At 48.4% G+C, this 17,511-nt stretch overlaps 1 protein-coding gene across 4 annotated transcripts in view; it reads right to left on the reverse strand.

The window, feature by feature from the left end:
* Nucleotides 1–10,926: 10,926 nt before the first annotated feature.
* Nucleotides 10,927–17,511, reverse strand: part of SMOX (spermine oxidase) — a 36,762-nt gene continuing 30,177 nt past the window's right edge. For 2 of the 4 annotated variants that reach the window (XM_046679751.1, XM_046679754.1), the window contains 5 exons: nucleotides 15,800–15,973; nucleotides 14,878–15,637; nucleotides 14,026–14,186; nucleotides 11,880–11,969; nucleotides 10,927–11,421 (listed from right to left, as the gene is read on the reverse strand). In XM_046679751.1, coding sequence (XP_046535707.1) covers nucleotides 11,284–11,421; nucleotides 11,880–11,969; nucleotides 14,026–14,186; nucleotides 14,878–15,637; nucleotides 15,800–15,973 — 1,323 coding nt within the window. In that variant the 3' untranslated portion in view covers nucleotides 10,927–11,283. The remainder of the gene's footprint in view (nucleotides 11,422–11,879; nucleotides 11,970–14,025; nucleotides 14,187–14,877; nucleotides 15,638–15,799; nucleotides 15,974–17,511) is intronic. The other 2 variants (XM_046679755.1, XM_046679752.1) reach the window with 2 other exon arrangements.

The following is a 17,511-nucleotide window of genomic DNA, read 5'->3' on the forward strand; positions in this document are numbered from 1 at the left end:
GAACTGCCTCTATAGCTGTATTTCCAGTCTTGGGAGGATTTTCTAAGGACAGTTGCTCTTGATTTCCCAGAAACTGGGTAGTAATTTGAATGACATTATAGGTTGATCTACCTGTCCAACTACATCATAAAGGGACAGAGAAACCACTCAAGTTTTCTCCAAGATGGAGTTTCTGGGGCATATCCCATCCAATTGAAAGTGTTTCCAGTTAGTTAGAATGCACCTGAGGGGTGAGTCTCCAGGGATGCTTGGGGCATTCCCCATGGCGATAAAGCACCGTCAAAGATTTCTTTGTTTCTCAGTTGCAAACCTCAAAAGGAGACCAAAATGGTCACCTTAACTTCAAGAGAGATGAAAGAAAAGGGTCCATTACCTTGAAAATCCCCCCTGAACCCAGGGCAGCGTCCTACCCATTGTTCCTCCTGTGGGCTTCCTATAGCAAGGGATGATGGGGGCATCCCCCAGCATTGCATCCCTTGTATACCTTCTCTATTATGCCTGGCAGTAATAGCTGCCTGGTGAATGGTCCCAGAGGTAAAAGAATAGAGAAAAACAGGGAAGAATTTTCCGCAGGTCTGGGGGACATTCTACCCAATTGCATCCTGGAGCCATTCTCCCAAGAAGGGGTCCGCATACTCATCCAAAGCTTAGGATTTGGTACTTCCCTTGAACTAGAGTCCCGGTTGGGACTTTCCCGAGGTTCAAAGTGTGGTCAGGAGCCATAGGGAGGGATCCCAATCCAGCCTTAGGAAAAGAAACCTGCCATGGGAGTCTTGGAGATTGGCAACTGTCCTAATGACTTAAGTGGCTGACCTGCACCCATGTAAAATTTATACGTTAGAGATAGGATTAGGAAGGAATGGATTAAGTCATTCTTCATCACCCTTAGGCTTAAGGTACTGATTCTCTTCAGGCTGAATGCCAAGATTTACCCCATAGAGTAGCCATGGGCAGCAAATGTGGATTCATACAGCTGTCCAAGAAGGTTCCTGATGAATAAGTGAATTTAGATCCATCCTTGAAAAAGAAGAAGGCACAAGGAAGGAAAGGGCACTTACCAGAACTTAAGCTCACAAGCCCATGAAGCACGCTCCCCGTATGGGCCACCAGAAGGAATGATGCAGGCTCAGTGAGCCAAGGAGTTGAAAGAAAGATTTCTTGGACTCTCAAGGTCTGGTAGTAGTGCTCCTTTATTCAGAGAATAGCATGGGGACAGGACCCATGGGCAGTGAAGAGCTGCAATGTGTTGAGGGTTAGGGCTAAATTTATAAGGCATGGGTACGTGACTTACTTTTACTAGATAGAGGAAAGCTGATGTAAAAAGTCATTAAATGGTATCAGTGCAGGTGGGGTCTGGTTATTGTGTGGTCGTATAACTTTAGATATGAATTGGGTCATATAGATCAGCTTGTAGGCCTGGATGTCCTGGGCTTCTCTCCCTGGGGCAGCCCTGATCCACACCATAAAATCCATCGGGTCATATAGATCGGCATGTAGGCCAGGACACTTCTCTACCTGGGGCAGCCTTGATCCACATCATCACTAGTTGGGAAATGCAAATTGAAACAAAAATGAGACACTCGTTTCACCTACCCGGTGACAAAGAAACATCGATTTTTCTTTACATTGAGTGATGGCAAAGTTGCATAAATACTGGTGCTCTCACACCTTATTGGGAGGAGTGTAAATTGGTAAACCTCTTTTCAGGAAAATTTGACAGTGTCTTCAAAAACTGAAAATAATAATGCCCCATGATACAGGGACCTTCACACACAGGCACACACAGGCATTGTCTGTGGTTATTGCAGCATTGTTGGTAATAACGAACACTTAGAAACAACAAAAGTCCATCTTTAGCAAAGTGGATACTTGAATGAAGTATGGTCACACAATGAAATTCTGTCTCTCATTTAAAAGGAATACACGAGATCCATGACTTAAACACAGAGAGTATTCTTCCTGTTGCGTGAACAAAAGCAGATTGAAAGAGAATATAGACAGGGCAATTCCATTTATCTAAAAAGACACATGCACACAAGATACTATGTAATTTCTACAGGATGTATGTCGAAATGCTTTTTAATATTTTGGGAGGACAAACGCCAAACTCGTCAGGAGACAGGGAGGGATCAGAATTCAGGAAGGTGATCACAGGAAACGCTAGCTTTATCTGTAAAGTCCTTTTCTTTTTTTTTTTTTTAGGAGATTGTGTCATTAAAAACTAATCTTTTTAAAAAATTAGAAGTTCCACCAATTATTCTATTGCCTTCATCCACGTAATAAACACTTTTTGCACCCCTATCATATACCTGGACACTATGGGGATACAAAGATGCAATCCCTGTGAGTCACGCAAGACACCTGGGCTCATGATTAGCAAACAAGGCCAAAACGATGAGGCGGTAAAGAAGCAAAGCGAAGGGCTTAGGGAATTCAGAGGACAGAAAATTGCTTCTCGAGGGTGCAGGGAGAGGTAGATAGGGCAGTAACATCACAAGAAAGTTTCATTAAAGGGAATTACCTGGATGCTGAGTCTGAAAGCTTTGGCAACTTGAGACAAAATCTTGAGAGAAGCAAGAGAGAAATGACACCTTACTATGGGAACACAACTCTAAAGACAGCAGATGTCTCATCAGAAATCATGGAGGCCAGAAGAAAGACACAACATTTAAGTGCTGAAGGAAAAGAAGTGCCAACCAGAAATCTAGCTCCAGTGAAAATATCCTTCAGGAATGAAGGGGATGGGAGGAGGCTAGAATGATCCATGTGGTAATGGATTAGAATTGGAGTGATCAGTAAGAACTCACACTTAATATGGATACAGATAGTTACACTTAATATAGAAATATCTATAGACATGTACATATGTACATGGGTTAGTATACACACAGATCTGTCAGCTGAGAGGGCCCAGAAACAATGACACCCCTGTAGCAACAAGCACACCCAGTGCCCAGATCTTGGTGTCTAATACCATTCTCCGTTAAAAGGAACCAGGGCTCCTTGGAGAAATGGCTGTTTCTAGGACTGGGGTGGGACAGATACAAGATGAGCCTGGAGAATCTTGTAGTGCCAGAAAGTAAGGAAGTGCTCAAAAAAGAAAAAAAAAAAAGAACACATAGAGGGGCGTATATCAAAGGGACATAAGAGCCAATTGAAAGAGCTCCCAATGGCCAAAGCTGGAACGATTTAACAACAAAATACAGTAGTATCGGATAATCCAAAGTATAAAGTAAATATCCACGAGTCCATTCTGATACAAACAAACAACTGAATAAATTAATAAAGGGCGGGTGAAGGGAGATAAGGGATAATTCTGCTGTGCAGAAGAATTCCAAATAAATTAACGTAGATACTCTACTCTAGAGGAGGGGAGCCTATCTCCTTAAGTGTGGCTGCCCATAGTGACTTCCTGCCAAAGAAGACAGTATGGCAAGGAGGGGAGGGGGGGATGTAACTTTACAGTGGGGAAACCTGACAGACACGACCTAAGCCAGGTGATCAAGGTCAACATCGACAGTCATAAATCATGTTAACAGTATGTATTCTTGAGATGATGAGATGAGATGCACTTTACCTCCGTGATTTTCCTCCCAAAAACCTGTAACTCCAGACTAGTCATGAGAAAAATATCAAATTCCAATAGAGGGGCATCCTACAATATTCCTAACTGTACTCCTCGAAACTGTCAAGATCATCAAAAACAGGGAGAGTCTGAGAAAAGGTCACAACCAAGAGGAACCTAAGGAAATACGATGACTAAATATAACGTGGTATCTGGATGGAATTCTGGAACAGAAAAAAGGTCTTTAGGTAAAAGCTAAAGAAATCTGAACAAACTATGGACTTTAGTTAATAACAATATACCAGTATTGGTACATTAGTTGTAACAAATGTATCACATTAATGTAAGACGTTAATTGTAGGGAAAATGGTGGGGGGACTCTAGATGCTTCCTTTTTCTGTAAGTCTAAAAAAAAGTCTATGGATACAAAAAAACTGATAGAACCGAAAGGATAAACAAAAACACAATTATAGTTAGACACTTTAACACCATTTTCTCAAGAGTTGATAGAACAAGACAGAAAATCACCAAGGATATGGAGGAAATTAACATTATCAACCAAAAAGACGTAATCAACATCTATGAACACTCCACCCAGCAGTAGCAGAATACACATCCTCTGCAAGCGCCATAGGTCATATACCAAGCTAGACCATATCCTGGGCCATAAAACAAACCTTAACAACTTTAAAATAGTTGAAATCATACAGTCCAGCTTCACTTGGGGAACAAAATAAGTTCACATTTCTTGTTGACTGATTTATTTAATAAACGTATTTATTGAAGCATAATTAAACCTTTTTAGCATAGAGGTTGGCATACAAAAGGAAATCACTTATAGTCTAGTGGATGAACAAAAGAATGAATGAATCAGTGAATGAACACAAAAGAAATGATCTCATCTTGGGGGCTAACAAGCCCTCTTTTTACTGTTGAGAATGAAAAATCACTGATACTCTAGAATAAGTTACAGTCTTATTTTATTCACGCACGCAACATTAAGTAAAGATACTTTCTGTGATTTATTGGGTTTGGGGGTTTTTTTACAATTCAGAAAAGCTCACAGAGAATCTAGGACACACGGGTTCCCTGGGCAGCAAGAAGGCTGTAGCCCCACAGGGCCAGCAGATGGCGCCAGAGGACGCGGTTCAGCCCATGATGTTAGTCTTGCTTCCAGAGTCCCTGGAGGCGCCAGGCCCCCTCAACCTCTCCCAGCCTTGGTGAGAAGGTGAGCCGGCCCAGCCCTTCCTGGGTGAGGATAACGAGGATGCAGAGACAGCAAGCATAGAAACGCTAATGTAAAGCTTGACTGAAAGGGAGGCAAGGGAAGGTGGTAGCAAGAGGAGTTGGGTGATGGGAAAGATAGAGCACACAGAAATGTGGGTGGGAAGGATGGAGTCCAGTGAAGGGGAGAGGAAAGGAGGAGGCAAGGTCCCCAAGTCTGGGACATGGGATGTACAAGTGGAGGTCACACACTTCCTCTATGTCGGGGGAGGTCAAAAAAGATGGCTATTCGTAGATTTGGTGAAGAAGTTGCCTCAAGTGGCTTCTATTTTGTCTATGAAACAGGAGACCATTTTGCCTGTTGACAGTGAAGAGGCAGGGGGTCTGAAGGTGAAGGGGAGACAGCTGACAAGGGACATCCAGGAGGGTTGCCAGCCGACACTAAGGGTGGGTCTAGGGTTGGCACCATTCAGTTTGGCCTCTTCATTCACTTGTTCATTCATTCTGCAAATATTTGATAAGCTACTATTACACCAGCCACTGTTTTGGACACTGTAACTTACATTTGGGGGGAGGGAGGTAGACAAATAAATAAACATACAAACAAACAAAAATGACAGAGAATGAGAAGGACTATGAAGAAACAGGCAAGGGGAGAGAACAGAGGGTGCCGGGAGGGCTGTGAAAATGGGGGCTTAGGGAAGTCTTCCTGGAGAAGGGACAGCTGAGCAGAGATCTGAATGCAGCCAGGGAAGGACTTGCAAGTATCTGGGGCATACGTTCCTGATAAAGGGGATGACCAGGACCAAGCGCAGGGGGCAGTGGCAGGAAGTGAGAACCAGGGGACAGATCACACAGGGCGTTAGAAATCACCTTTTCTGCTCAGTGTTATGGCAGTCATTGGAAACCAGGGAAGGGCATGACTGGATCTTATTTTTAAAGGATCACACTGCTGCTGGGTGGAGAACAGGCTAAAAGGGGCAGGCGTGGAAGACGGAACACCACGCAGGAGGCTACTGCAGCCTCCGGGGCAGGGAGGAGAGGAGCAGTGGAGGAGGTATGAAGGCATCAGATCCAAGATGTGTCCTGTAGGTGGAGCCAACAAGATTTGCTGATGGCAAATCTGATGATCAGATATGGGGTAGGAAAGAAAAAGGAGTCGATGATGACTCAGGTGTTCGCGCTGAGCCAAATGGTGGTGCCAGTTATTCAAATCGAATAGATTAGATTTGGGAAGGAACAGATCGAGAGTTCTGCTTTGGACATGTTAAGTCCCTGGAAGGATCCTGTAGGCGGTGTTGTGTTGTTTGCTATGCTTTGCTGCGTTTTCACCGGCAGGCGTGGCTCTGTGTTTTTCTCTAGCTGTAGTTATTGGTGACCCAGACACAACTATGGAGAAAGCAGACAAGTGATCCACGATTGAGATTATGTTGATCGGCTTTAACAGAACAAATGGCAAGAGAGTTAAGAAGATTGGAAAGAGACTGAGTGAAATGATAGATAATTGAAATCCCCACTCCTTGAACCAATTTTAATTAATCAGGACCGATCACAAGCGGTAGAAACCTAACCCACACTAGCGAAGCAAAAGGGGAACCAATGGTCCATGTGGCTGGATAGGGCATTGAAGTAGCTCACAAATGGGAAGGAAGAGCTATAAGACATGGTCTTGGTCATGGCCTTGAACTGGGCGTGGACAGATGACTGTGTGACCCCGTGTGCCCCACATGTGAGAGGGGGAAAGTGACAGATCCAAGACAAAAAGGATGAATGGGCTCTGCAGTGAAGGAGAGGGAACGCCCAATCCAACAGATCAAAATCGCTCAAACACTGAGCTCCCTGAAATAAAGTACACCTGACATTTTCCTCCCCTGACAGAGACGCAGTGTTCCTGCAAAATCAGTGTTCAACAACCACCGATAGGATCATGGGAGACGAGAACAGCTTTGCGTCCATCAGCTCCAGTTAAATAGCACGAAGCAGGGCTGTGACCAAGCCCTTCCTTTTTTATATGAAACACCTAAGATGAGCGTAGATGTCCTAGATGCCACCTTAGGAGGGCCACAACTCCTCCTGTTTGCTGAGATTTGTTGACCCTGCACAAATCAGGAGCAGCCGCCACAAACAGCCCAGCCAGTCATTATGAGAAAACACAGCCTCATGGAACTCTACCATTACGTTTGGCAGACCATTCATTAGACAGGCAGTTCTCTAGAAGTGAACCAGCAGCCCACCTCACTCTGCACCTCGGGCTCATCCCAACAGGCCCAAGTAAATGCACGGTGACTCAAACCAGAGGCGCTTCACTCCCACATTTGTCTGTGGGCAAGCAGACATTCCAAGTGGCTCCCATGAAGTGGGAGGCAACATGCTGCTCACCTGTTCCAGCAGCAAGGGTGGGAAGAGACAGCACCTGCCGAGGACCCCAGGCCCCTTGAAGGAACATTTCCGAGGCTTCCACAAAGCCACAACTGAACAGCTTGCTTGTGGATGCCCTGATGCCCACAGCACAAGAAATCATGCAGCCAGTTCTACGTGGAAACCAGTACCAGGAAAGAACTTTCCTCTCAAGTGACCTTCTACAGGCAACAGAATTGTATAGCGGGCGTTGGCGTGGGTTGGCCCAAGCATGCCACATTTGCCACCCCTGATAGAGTCCTCTGGGTTCAGTCAATGTCAAGCCTGCTTCAGAAACCTAGTCACAGCAAGAAACTCGTGCTGGGCCCCTGGTTCATCCAGTCTCTCCTTGCTTCTGAATAGCTCTTGCTTTTATCTGCCTCGAATCTGTTTGGGGAGCTGCAAATCATAAGTGCTGCCCACATTATGCAATTATTTGATGTAGAGGCAGCACACTGCAGGACTGACTGCTTTGGCAAATTCTTCAGGGCCACCCCTCCCACATCTGTCCCCACCTGTGTGTCCCCGAAGCTCCCCCCACCTGCCTCCCAGGGTTGCTCCCTTCCCCTTGAGATGGCATCCTCTCCAAGCTGCATGGCCTTGCACAGCCCCACGCAAATCCCCCCTGGGAACCTCGATTTCCTTGGCTGTAATACAATCCCCATCTCCCTTATGCAGCTGCAGATGCCCAGATGAGGGGACACAGGCGAGGAGTCTGCTAACGGTGACATCCTATGTAAACACAAGGCCAGTCCTTATCACCGGGCAGCCAGAGGGGCATAAGTAGCTCCTTCCTCCCTTTATCTGCTCTCAGGATGCGTCATCTCTGCTGCATGGAGGAAGTTCGCTGGGCCAACACCACCATATGTTTTGGGATGGGAGGGTGGGGGGAAGGGCGTCCTCAGAACTTTTTAAATTGAGTTATATCATACATATAGAAAAGTGTATAAGCCAATGCATTTTTGCCAATGTATATACTCATGCAACCACCACCCAGATCAAGATATGGAACATTTCTGTAACCCAGAAAGTACCCCATACTCCCTCCCAGGCACCTGCCATCCCCTCATTTCTAACACCATAGATTAGTTTTTCAGGTTCTTCAACTTCATATAAAAGAAATCATACAGCATATAGCTTTGTGTCTGGCTTCTTTCACTCAACATGTTTTTGAGGTTAATCAATGTTGTTGCAAACAGCTCATTTTATTCTGTTGGTACATGCTATTCCATTGTATGAATGTCTGCAGTTTGTCCATTCTACTATTGATGGACAGCTGGGCTGTTTCCAGTTTTTAGCTATGATGCACTATGTTGCTATGAACATTCTGGTACATATTTTTGTTAGGCATACACGCTCATTTCCCTTGGGTGTGTACCCAGCAGTGGAAATGCTGGTGGGCACATGGCCAGCTTCAGTAGAATCTGCCACACAGTCTCCTAGTGTGGCCGTCCCCATTTCCACTCTCTGCAGCAATGGCCTCAGAATGTTTTGTTTTGTTTTGTTTTTTTGATGGCACCAGCCTCTTCTCTTCATCGTGCAATAAAGAGAATGAGCCTGCACTGCGGAGTAAGACCTCAGTTCAAGTCTCGGCATCACCACCTACCTGACTGACCTTGGGTGTGTTACTTAACTCTCGGAGGTTTGGTTTCCCCCCCAAGGGTAAACTGCCCTCCCCAGCCTGACTTGGCATCCATGTCAAATCAAGAGACCAGACCATACGCTCAGCATTTACAATTGACACCCTGCCTGGCAGGCGGTCCGCACCACGTGAAAATTCTCTCCCTCCCTCTTGCCCACACCTGAAGCTCCCCATCCTGCAATCACGGACTACTAGGCCCTTTTACCCTCGTGGAGCCCTTTCAAATGCCTATACCTGTGATTCTGGGAATGTGCTTATTACCGTCTTCCCCCACACTTACGTGCCGGGTGCTTCTGTCCGTCCCACCACAGCTAGTGGGGAAAATCCAGGGAGTCGGGAGGGACCGCGCTGGATCAGTGCCTCCCAAGCAGAAGTCAATAGAAGGTGCTTCTCGCAAAGTAACTCTGGGCTTTGACTAAAGTAAGGTCCAAATTTACATCACCTGCTAAGTACTGTGTGGAAAGATCTCCAAGAATCATGTTAATTTAAACAAGCAAAATGCAGGACAGGACAATACTTTGTCACTTTCGTATAAAAAGGAGAGAGAAGGGTATGTATTTATATTGACTTACATCTAGAAATGGATACACAAGACACTAAGAACATGGGGCTGTGGGATCAGCAAGGACTCAGGGCAGGCATGGGAGATGTTTCAGCGTCTTTTATGGCTATTCAGCTTGAACCACATCGATGGATCCCCTATTCAAAAAAATTTTAGGACTGGCCACATGGCCTAGTGGTTGAGTTCAGCGCACTCTGCTTCAGGGGCCGGGGTTCATGGGTTCGGATCCCAGGCACAGACCTGTGCACTGCTCTAGCCCTGCTGTGGTGGTGACCCACATATAAAGGAGAGGAAAATTGGCACAGATTAGCTCAGGACTAGTCTTCCTCAAGCCAAAAACGGGGAGGATTGGCAACAGATGTTAACTAAGGGCAAATATTCCTCAGCAAAAAAAAAAGAAAGAAAAGAAAAGAAAGAAAAAATATATATATATATAAATTAACATATAGACATACTTTAAGTTATGCCTCAGGTGACTATGAATCGCTGACATAAACTCCATGAAGATGTCTGGTGTATCAACCCTGGCAAAGCAAGAATCCCTGTTAGATACATGCATGCAGGTGGGTATGCATATGGGGGTGTGTGAGGGTGGGTGCACATAGGCACAAGTATAGGTGTGTCTATGTTGGACATCTCCATCATAACCTGAGGTGAGGGGGGAGAGGATGTGGAGCCATATCAAGGGCAGTGCCCTAAACTTCCGAGAAGAAAACCCAACCTAAGCTCACACAGAGTTAGGCCAGGGGGGCCCACCTGGCTTTTCACTTCCTCTACCACCCAACCCCTCAACTCTATAGAATTCAAACTCTATCACTAGAGATCTGGAGTAAGAAAATGGCTAAATGTTCATTAAGGTTCCATGCGTGTGGGTCAATGTAGTTAAGTGTAGTATAAGGCTGTGGGGTGGTTTGTCTGGGTTAGAGTGAGTGTATGTAGGTTTGTGTATGTGTATGCAGGTGACTCCATATGAGAGATATGTAGGTGTGTGTGTTTACTCAGCAAAAAGGGCAGAAAAGACTCCCCTGCAATAAGTGGCAGGCCCTTGGAATATAGCAAGTGGGTGACACTTAGAGATATCTCCCTGCCCAAAAAATGGCCAAACTAGCCACCTTCCCAGAAGTCAACAGCAGGCACCCTAATAGCCAGACCCAGGGCTCCATGGCCAGGTGACACTGAGTAATAACACATTAGAGCTTGGCATGGAGCCTGAACAGGTGTCCCCTCCCATGGAACTAACCTTCACTCCACATGGCCATGTCACCCAATCAGGCTCTGAGAAGTCTGGCAAAAGGCCAGCAGGCAGACCCATGCCTGTCCTGAAGGAGCTGGGGTTGGGCAGTAAGGGGCCCTTATCCCCAAGGGGCCTTGCCAGCAGGAAGGCAAACAACCACAAACAGATTGGGGTGAGGGGATCCCCCTTCCAGTAAAGGTAGGCACCTGCTCTTCTGAGGTCACAGCCAGGCTACAGCTCCCCCCACCATCCCCCTACTCAAAGGAGGTACGATTAAAAAAACACACACACACACAAGAGGCTGAGGAAAATGGAAGAGAGGAGCTGAGGAACTTGGGAAGGGCAAGCCTCTTTTATTATCCCAAAATGCAAAGTATTGAAGGCACTTACAATAACAAGGGGGGAGGGGCGGGACAGGGAGGTCAGAGGTCAGATCACAGAGGTAAATCAACGGGCCCCACCCTGGTCACCACCCGGCATGGAGAAAAGGAAAAGCTACAGGGCCAGGTCTGAAGCCAGTTAGGGTGTCTATGCCTACAAAAGATACAAGTCCACTCTACAGAGGATTAGGAAATTAGGAACACACAGCAGCAAGGGGCAGGGCTGGCAGTCACAAGTTAGTGGTTCTTTAAGGAACACTCTTGGCAGTGAGAAGGCCCTCAGGTCCCCTGCTGGAAGAGGTCTCGGTACATCTCGATGAGACGGGCAGCCTCACGCTGGCCAGAGAGCAGAGCACCATGGGTGGTGGAGTAGTATTTGCGGTGGGTGGCCTCACCTGAGAACAGCACCTGCATGGGCTGGGTAGGGGGACAGGGAAGTGTGGGTGGAGGGGCAAGAAAGACCAAGAAGCTGCCTGTCTTTCCCAGAACCTCCCATCCATACTATAAGAGAGGAATGAGCAGACATCTGAGATGCAGGTATTGCTGCTTCTCCAGAGGATGAGGAGTTGCCCATCCCACCTGACCACTTTCCCCTGCTTCTTCCCCAAACATGTAGGCCTCAGTTCTTTCTGTTGTGAGGTTTTTAGGAGTCCTGGCTATGCAGTCTGAGAGGCTCACTGTGCCTCTTACTAGTGAACTCAGGTTCACTAAAAAGGTTTAACCTCCCTTGGCCTTGATTTTCTTATCTGCAAAATGAGTTTATACCACCTCCTTCTGAGGGTGGTCATAAGGATTAAGTGAAATAATGTATCTAAAGCACTTAGAACCTGGAAGAACATAAGCACTCAATAAAGTTAGGTGGTAATTTAACAAACCTTTATGGAGCCCCTAATAGGGTCCAAGGACTGTTCTGGGCACTTGGAAGATAAAAGGTGACCGGGCTGCTGCTTTGAGGAGATTCCTTGCTGGGTGGGGAAGCCAGACACGAAACCCGATTACTAAACAGTGTCAAACATGATGTAATGGGTGTTTAGGCAAGGTGCTGAGAGCCCAGAAAAGAGGCCCACTGTCAGGGGGTCGCACAAAGCTTCCCAGAGGACAGGACCTTTGGGCAGCTTCTCAAAAGATGCTGGGTAAATAAACCGGCAAAGGACGTTTTGGGAAGAAGGAAAAGTGGGGGTGAAAAACACTAAAGCAGGCCTTGTCTAGGGGACACTGAGAATTTTGGAACAGCCACAGCTCAACCTCCAGAAAGCAGGCTATCTAGGTGGAGTCCAGGCAAAGTACAAGTGCACACATTCCAAGCTTGAGTCTAGACTTTATACCAGTGCATCTCAACCTGAATGTGCAAAGGCACCAGCTGAGACCCTGGTAGAAGGCAGTTTTTATTCGGCAGGTCTGGGGTGGGCTGAGTCTACACTTCCAACACGCTCACACATGATGCTGGGTTGTTGGTCCACAGACCACCCACTTTGAGCAGTGAGGCTGTAACCCTCTAACAAGGAGCCTGCAGAGGTGGTTAAGCTGAAAGAGGGGCACGTCCTGTGGCAGAGGGCAAGCTGCCTACTTCCACATCCCTTCTCCTCTTTCTCCTCAGTAACAAAGCCCTGATTTTTAACTGGGTCCACTGCCATCCAGAATAAAGATGATGTGTCCCAGCCTCTCCAGCAGCTGGTGTAGTCATGTGACTAAGTTCTGGCCAATCAGCTTCAAGTGCATGGTTGCTTAGAGACACTGATTCAGCCCCATGGGTTCCCCTCTTTTGCCCGTCTGCCTGTCCCCCTCCTTCCAGCCTGAAATGCAGATGTGAGAGCAGCAGGCCTTTCAGCCTTCTTGGACCACAAGGTGGCCTTGAAGGTGGAAGCCAGGTGCTAGCAATGCTGGGTCCTGACACCTACCTCTGATTTCCTTTTATGTGATAGAAGCAGACTTCTGTCTTAAGTCAGTTCTTTTTGTTTTGTTTTGCTTTTTGTTACATGCACTAGTCCTAAGTGATGGAGGTGACATGAGAAAGTTCGCTTTTAGGGGGATGGTTGTGGCAGGAGTGAGGGCCTTTTCCTCTCTCCCCCTGAGTACGGCTGGGGTAGGCACAACCCACGTTAGCCGAAATCTCTTCACCAATTATGTCACAGAATTGCTTTAACTATAATTCTGTTAGGGTTTTAACGTTTACTGTATGTGTACACTTGGTGGGGAAAACTCAAAATCCATTTTATAGGTGTAGAAATATATACAGTCATGTGTCGCTTAACGACGGGAAGACATTCTGAGAAATGTGCCATTGGGCGATTTCATCGTTGTGCGAACATGATAGAGCGTATTTACAGAAACCTGGATGGTATAGACCACTACACACCGAGGCTCTATGGTACTAACCTTGGGACCACCACCATATACATCGTTGGCCAAAATGCCATTACGCAGTGCATGACAATATAGTTATTTCTCTCAGATTTATTATTTCCTCTCTGAATGCATAGTTGATACAATTTTGGGGATGGTCATTATTCTTAATTTTATTTTCTAAACCATGTTGGGGAAACTTACTTCCATTGAATTGGTGCTGTCCAATAAAACTTTCTACAATGATAGAAATGTTCTATAGCTATGCAATTTAATAAGGTGCCACTAGTCACATATGGCTACTGAACTTGAAATGTGGCTAGTGCAACTAAGGAACTAAATTTTCAATGTATTCATTTAAATTTTAATTAACTAACTTAATTTAATGTGGCTAATAGCTACCTATCGGACAGCATAGCATTAAATAACTCCATTTTTATAACCTCAAGAAAGCAGTTAACATCTCACTTTGATTTCATCTTTTCTTCCAGATGTTAAGTGCACATTTCCTTGTTTCCTCTTTCATTATAGGGGCTACTCCATCCCTGACTCACCTTGGCACCCCTCAGTGAACAAACCCTCCCCCCCCTCCCCCTGGACCAAACACACATCAGGAATAGCCACACACACGCCTCCTCACCCAGCACATGCCTCACGCACCAGCATACCCACACTTACCGCTGTCTTGGAACTCTCCGTGTACGGCAGGGGCTTGGCCAGCTTCTCCACATCTGCCCCACTCGAGCCCACCTGCGTGTACGAATAGGAGCCACGGAAGTAGGGGTCGCTGCCCCAGGCTGAGCGCAGGATTCGCCGAGGTTTTGGAATGTTGGGGTTCCCTGTAAGAGAGTCAGAAGAGCCAAGAGCAGGGAGGATAAGAAAGGGCCACACACAGGAGACACCCCTGTGTCTCCCACTCCACCTCCGGGGCTGCAAGAGGACCAGGCTGCTACAGGTAGGCATGGAGGGTGGAGGGTGGAGGATGGAGAGGGAGGCTGTGGTTCAAGCTGGGCACCCCTCAACGCCTCCTGGTGACTCCCAGCAAAACAGCTCATGTCTCTGAGCCTTAATTTCCCTATCCAAAAAAACATTCCAGAGCATCATGTTTCCCCTTCCCACGTCAGGATTCTCACGAGGCTCTTCTGGGACAGTGGAGGAAAGATGTTCAACTGAAGAATCAGATGGTAAAACACAAATCCATCTCTTAGCAAGACAGCATGAGTAGGAAAGGGGCAATCTGAGGTTTCCTGGGGATACCCAAGATTTTTACCATTCAGCTCTTAAAGAGAAGAAACACAGCACCTATGGTTTTGAGTGTTTTAAGTTCCAAACGGAGGACAGCTTGCAGTTGAGGTACCCGAAGCTGGGACATGGTGCCCGGCAGCAGCTCTCCCAGTGGGCGGGCCACCTCGGTTCACAATCTGGGGAGGGGAGAGCTACCATACCGTTCAGGGGGTTCAGAGGGTCTAGCAGAGGATGGCCAACAGAGAGAGGCCAGTGGAAGCAGGCAGTGGCGGCACAGGGACGCACCTGTGAACTGCCGCAGCATCTCCGTGCAGATCTCAGCCACTGCCTCGTCGTCACACTTCTCCATGACGAGGGCCTCCTCCCCACAGATCCAGCCACTCAGCACGTGGCCATAGCGCTCGGGCGGGTAGAGGACATCGAAGCCACAGATCTTGCGGTACCAGAGCTCAGGCGGGTAGGTGAGGGTGCGGCTCTCCGCCTCGTCCTCCCACACAAACTGTAAGCTGTTGCATTCAGGGCCCCAGAAAGGCTCCTCAAATTCCAGAAAGATCTTGTCGGTGGTGCCAATGCCCAGGCGGTGGATGGCAGCCACCTTCTCCGCGGGCAGGCCTGGCCGGAAGAAGCTGGCGTGCTGCCTCTTGAGCACGCCCAGCGACACCGTCACAATCACGTGGTCCGCCGGGATCACCTCGCAGTCCTCACACTCCACCACCACCGGCCACTGCTCATCCTCCTCCCGCCCGCTCCCCCGGGGTTCCTCTCCACCCTGGCTGCCCTCCCCAGTATCGTGATTGTGGTCACCCTCACCCCGGGGCTCAATCTCAGGGCCCCGGGGCCGGGCCGAGGCCTGGTCCCAGTGCACACAACGGACGGGTTTCCCCAGCTGGATGACGTGGGCAGGGATGCCCTCAGCCAGCAGCTCCACAACCCGCATGAAGCCTGAGGGGATGATGTGGTGGGCGCCGGGGATCTCGGTCCATTCCCCAAAGGCACTCAGGGACACCTCGTCTATGCTGTGCGAGCTACTCTCACAGCTCTCCACCTGTAGGAAGAGCCAGAGAGGAGCCAGATGACCACCAGGGCTGAGCTAGAGTTGGGGCAGGACCTCAGAGCAGCACCGCCCTCCTTGGACCCAGATTCCCCAGAATCAGTCTTCCTCACTCTGTCACCTGTACTTAACAAAGCTCCAAGACAGCAAAGATACCTTCAGGTACTGCTGGATCATGGCGAGCTTCAGGCGCTTGGTGGCCTCCGGGTCGTCAGGGTCATCCCTGATGCGGTTGCGCACCTCCTCCCGGGTGAACACCCCCACGCTGTTCTGACTCTCAGCATTCACTGGTTTACCATGCCGGAAGAACTCCTGGGTCAAGTTATAGACCTGCCAGAGAGACCCAGGAGACTGAAAACACAGCCCCTCATCCCACCTCCATCTCAGACCAAAGGGCCCCAACTCAAAAATTGCCACCTCCCAGGTGTTCCCAGATGTGCTGAGCCCACAGCGCCTCTCCCTTGGTGAATCAATGCAATGCTGAGGCTGCACCCACTGAGTCATGGTTCGAGTGTAGCAAGCTGCCCTGGGCAGCCAGCTTCCTTGCCTCCAGACACCACCCTCTGAGTGTGTGAGGGAGGTAGGATGGCCTGGAGGCTCTCGTGCTGGGCCCCTGCTTAGAACAAAGTGAAACCTCTGGTGCCTGTACAGTCTGCGGGAAAGGAACCACCCCCCACCCCTGCCCCCGGAGGCTCTACACAGCTGAGTGCACCACCCGCTGGAGAACCCAGGTCTGTGCATGTTTCCTTTTTCTAAGAACCAAAAACATGAACCCTTTTCCTGCCACCCCTGCCAAAGCATGTCTGCTCTGCCTTCTCCCAGGAGGGCACTCTGGAGCCGGGGCCTAGCCAGTATTTGGGGGGAGAGAGAGCAGAAGGGGCCCTGAAATCTGATCTCCCAGGAGACCCTCCCTAGCCCTGCTCAGGTCCTCACAACGTGCCCTCTTTACTGCAGGACTCAGCTGCATTTAAGGAAGATGGCCCTGTTGGGCAGGGCATGCAGAGGGGAGGGAGGCCCCAGTGTGGAACGGAAATGGAATGAAAATACACTTCACGGGCATATTTTGGCAAGAACTCCAACCCTCACCTCATCAACAGAAAGCGATGAACGGTCCCTTGGAGCAGGGTTCTACCGCCTCCGCTGCCTGCCTGGTACATAGCTCCCAGGTGAGCAGTGCTGGGTCAGGCATGGGGTGCCAAAGGACAAGGCCTGAGCCCCAGCATTCACTCTACAAACATTTACGGGGCTCTGTCCAGACACAGGTTGTAATGGTGAGCAACACAGACACAGCACCGAGCCCCTGCCCTCACTCGAGCTGGGGAGGCTTTCCATCACTCAGCTGTATCTACATGATGTACTGTGACGTGAAAGAACCCAGGGGTTGTAAGATTAACCTGGACAACCTCGAACAGTCAGGAGGTAGTCAGGGTGGCAGTGGGATGGAGAAGAAAAGTATTTCAGGCAGCAAGAACAGCATCTTTAAAGATGAGGGAGAGGATATAAGATGCGTTCAAAGGGCTCAGTCTCGCTGAAGGGGACAGCGAGGAGAGAAAAAGTTGCAAGAGATGATGGGAAAGACAGGCAGGGGCTGGGGCATGAACAACTAAGAGTCATGTCAAGGACTCTGGACTTTGTCCAAGGCCCTGGCGTCACTGAAGGGCTGTGAGCGTGATCACCCGCCCACTCTCCTGCCCAGGACACCGGCAAATGTGGGCTCCTAGGACAAACATCTGGGGCTGCTGCTGATTAGTGGTGTGTTTCCCTTCGTAAATTGAGTTTGAATTTGGTCAGCACACATTCATGGGAGTGATATCCGCCCTGTCACTCAGCCCAGGTATAGGCCCTGTAGCTACAGAGTAGCTGGCACC

This window comes from Equus quagga, chromosome 12, assembly GCF_021613505.1.
Source record: "Equus quagga isolate Etosha38 chromosome 12, UCLA_HA_Equagga_1.0, whole genome shotgun sequence".
Taxonomy (NCBI): domain Eukaryota; kingdom Metazoa; phylum Chordata; class Mammalia; order Perissodactyla; family Equidae; genus Equus; species Equus quagga.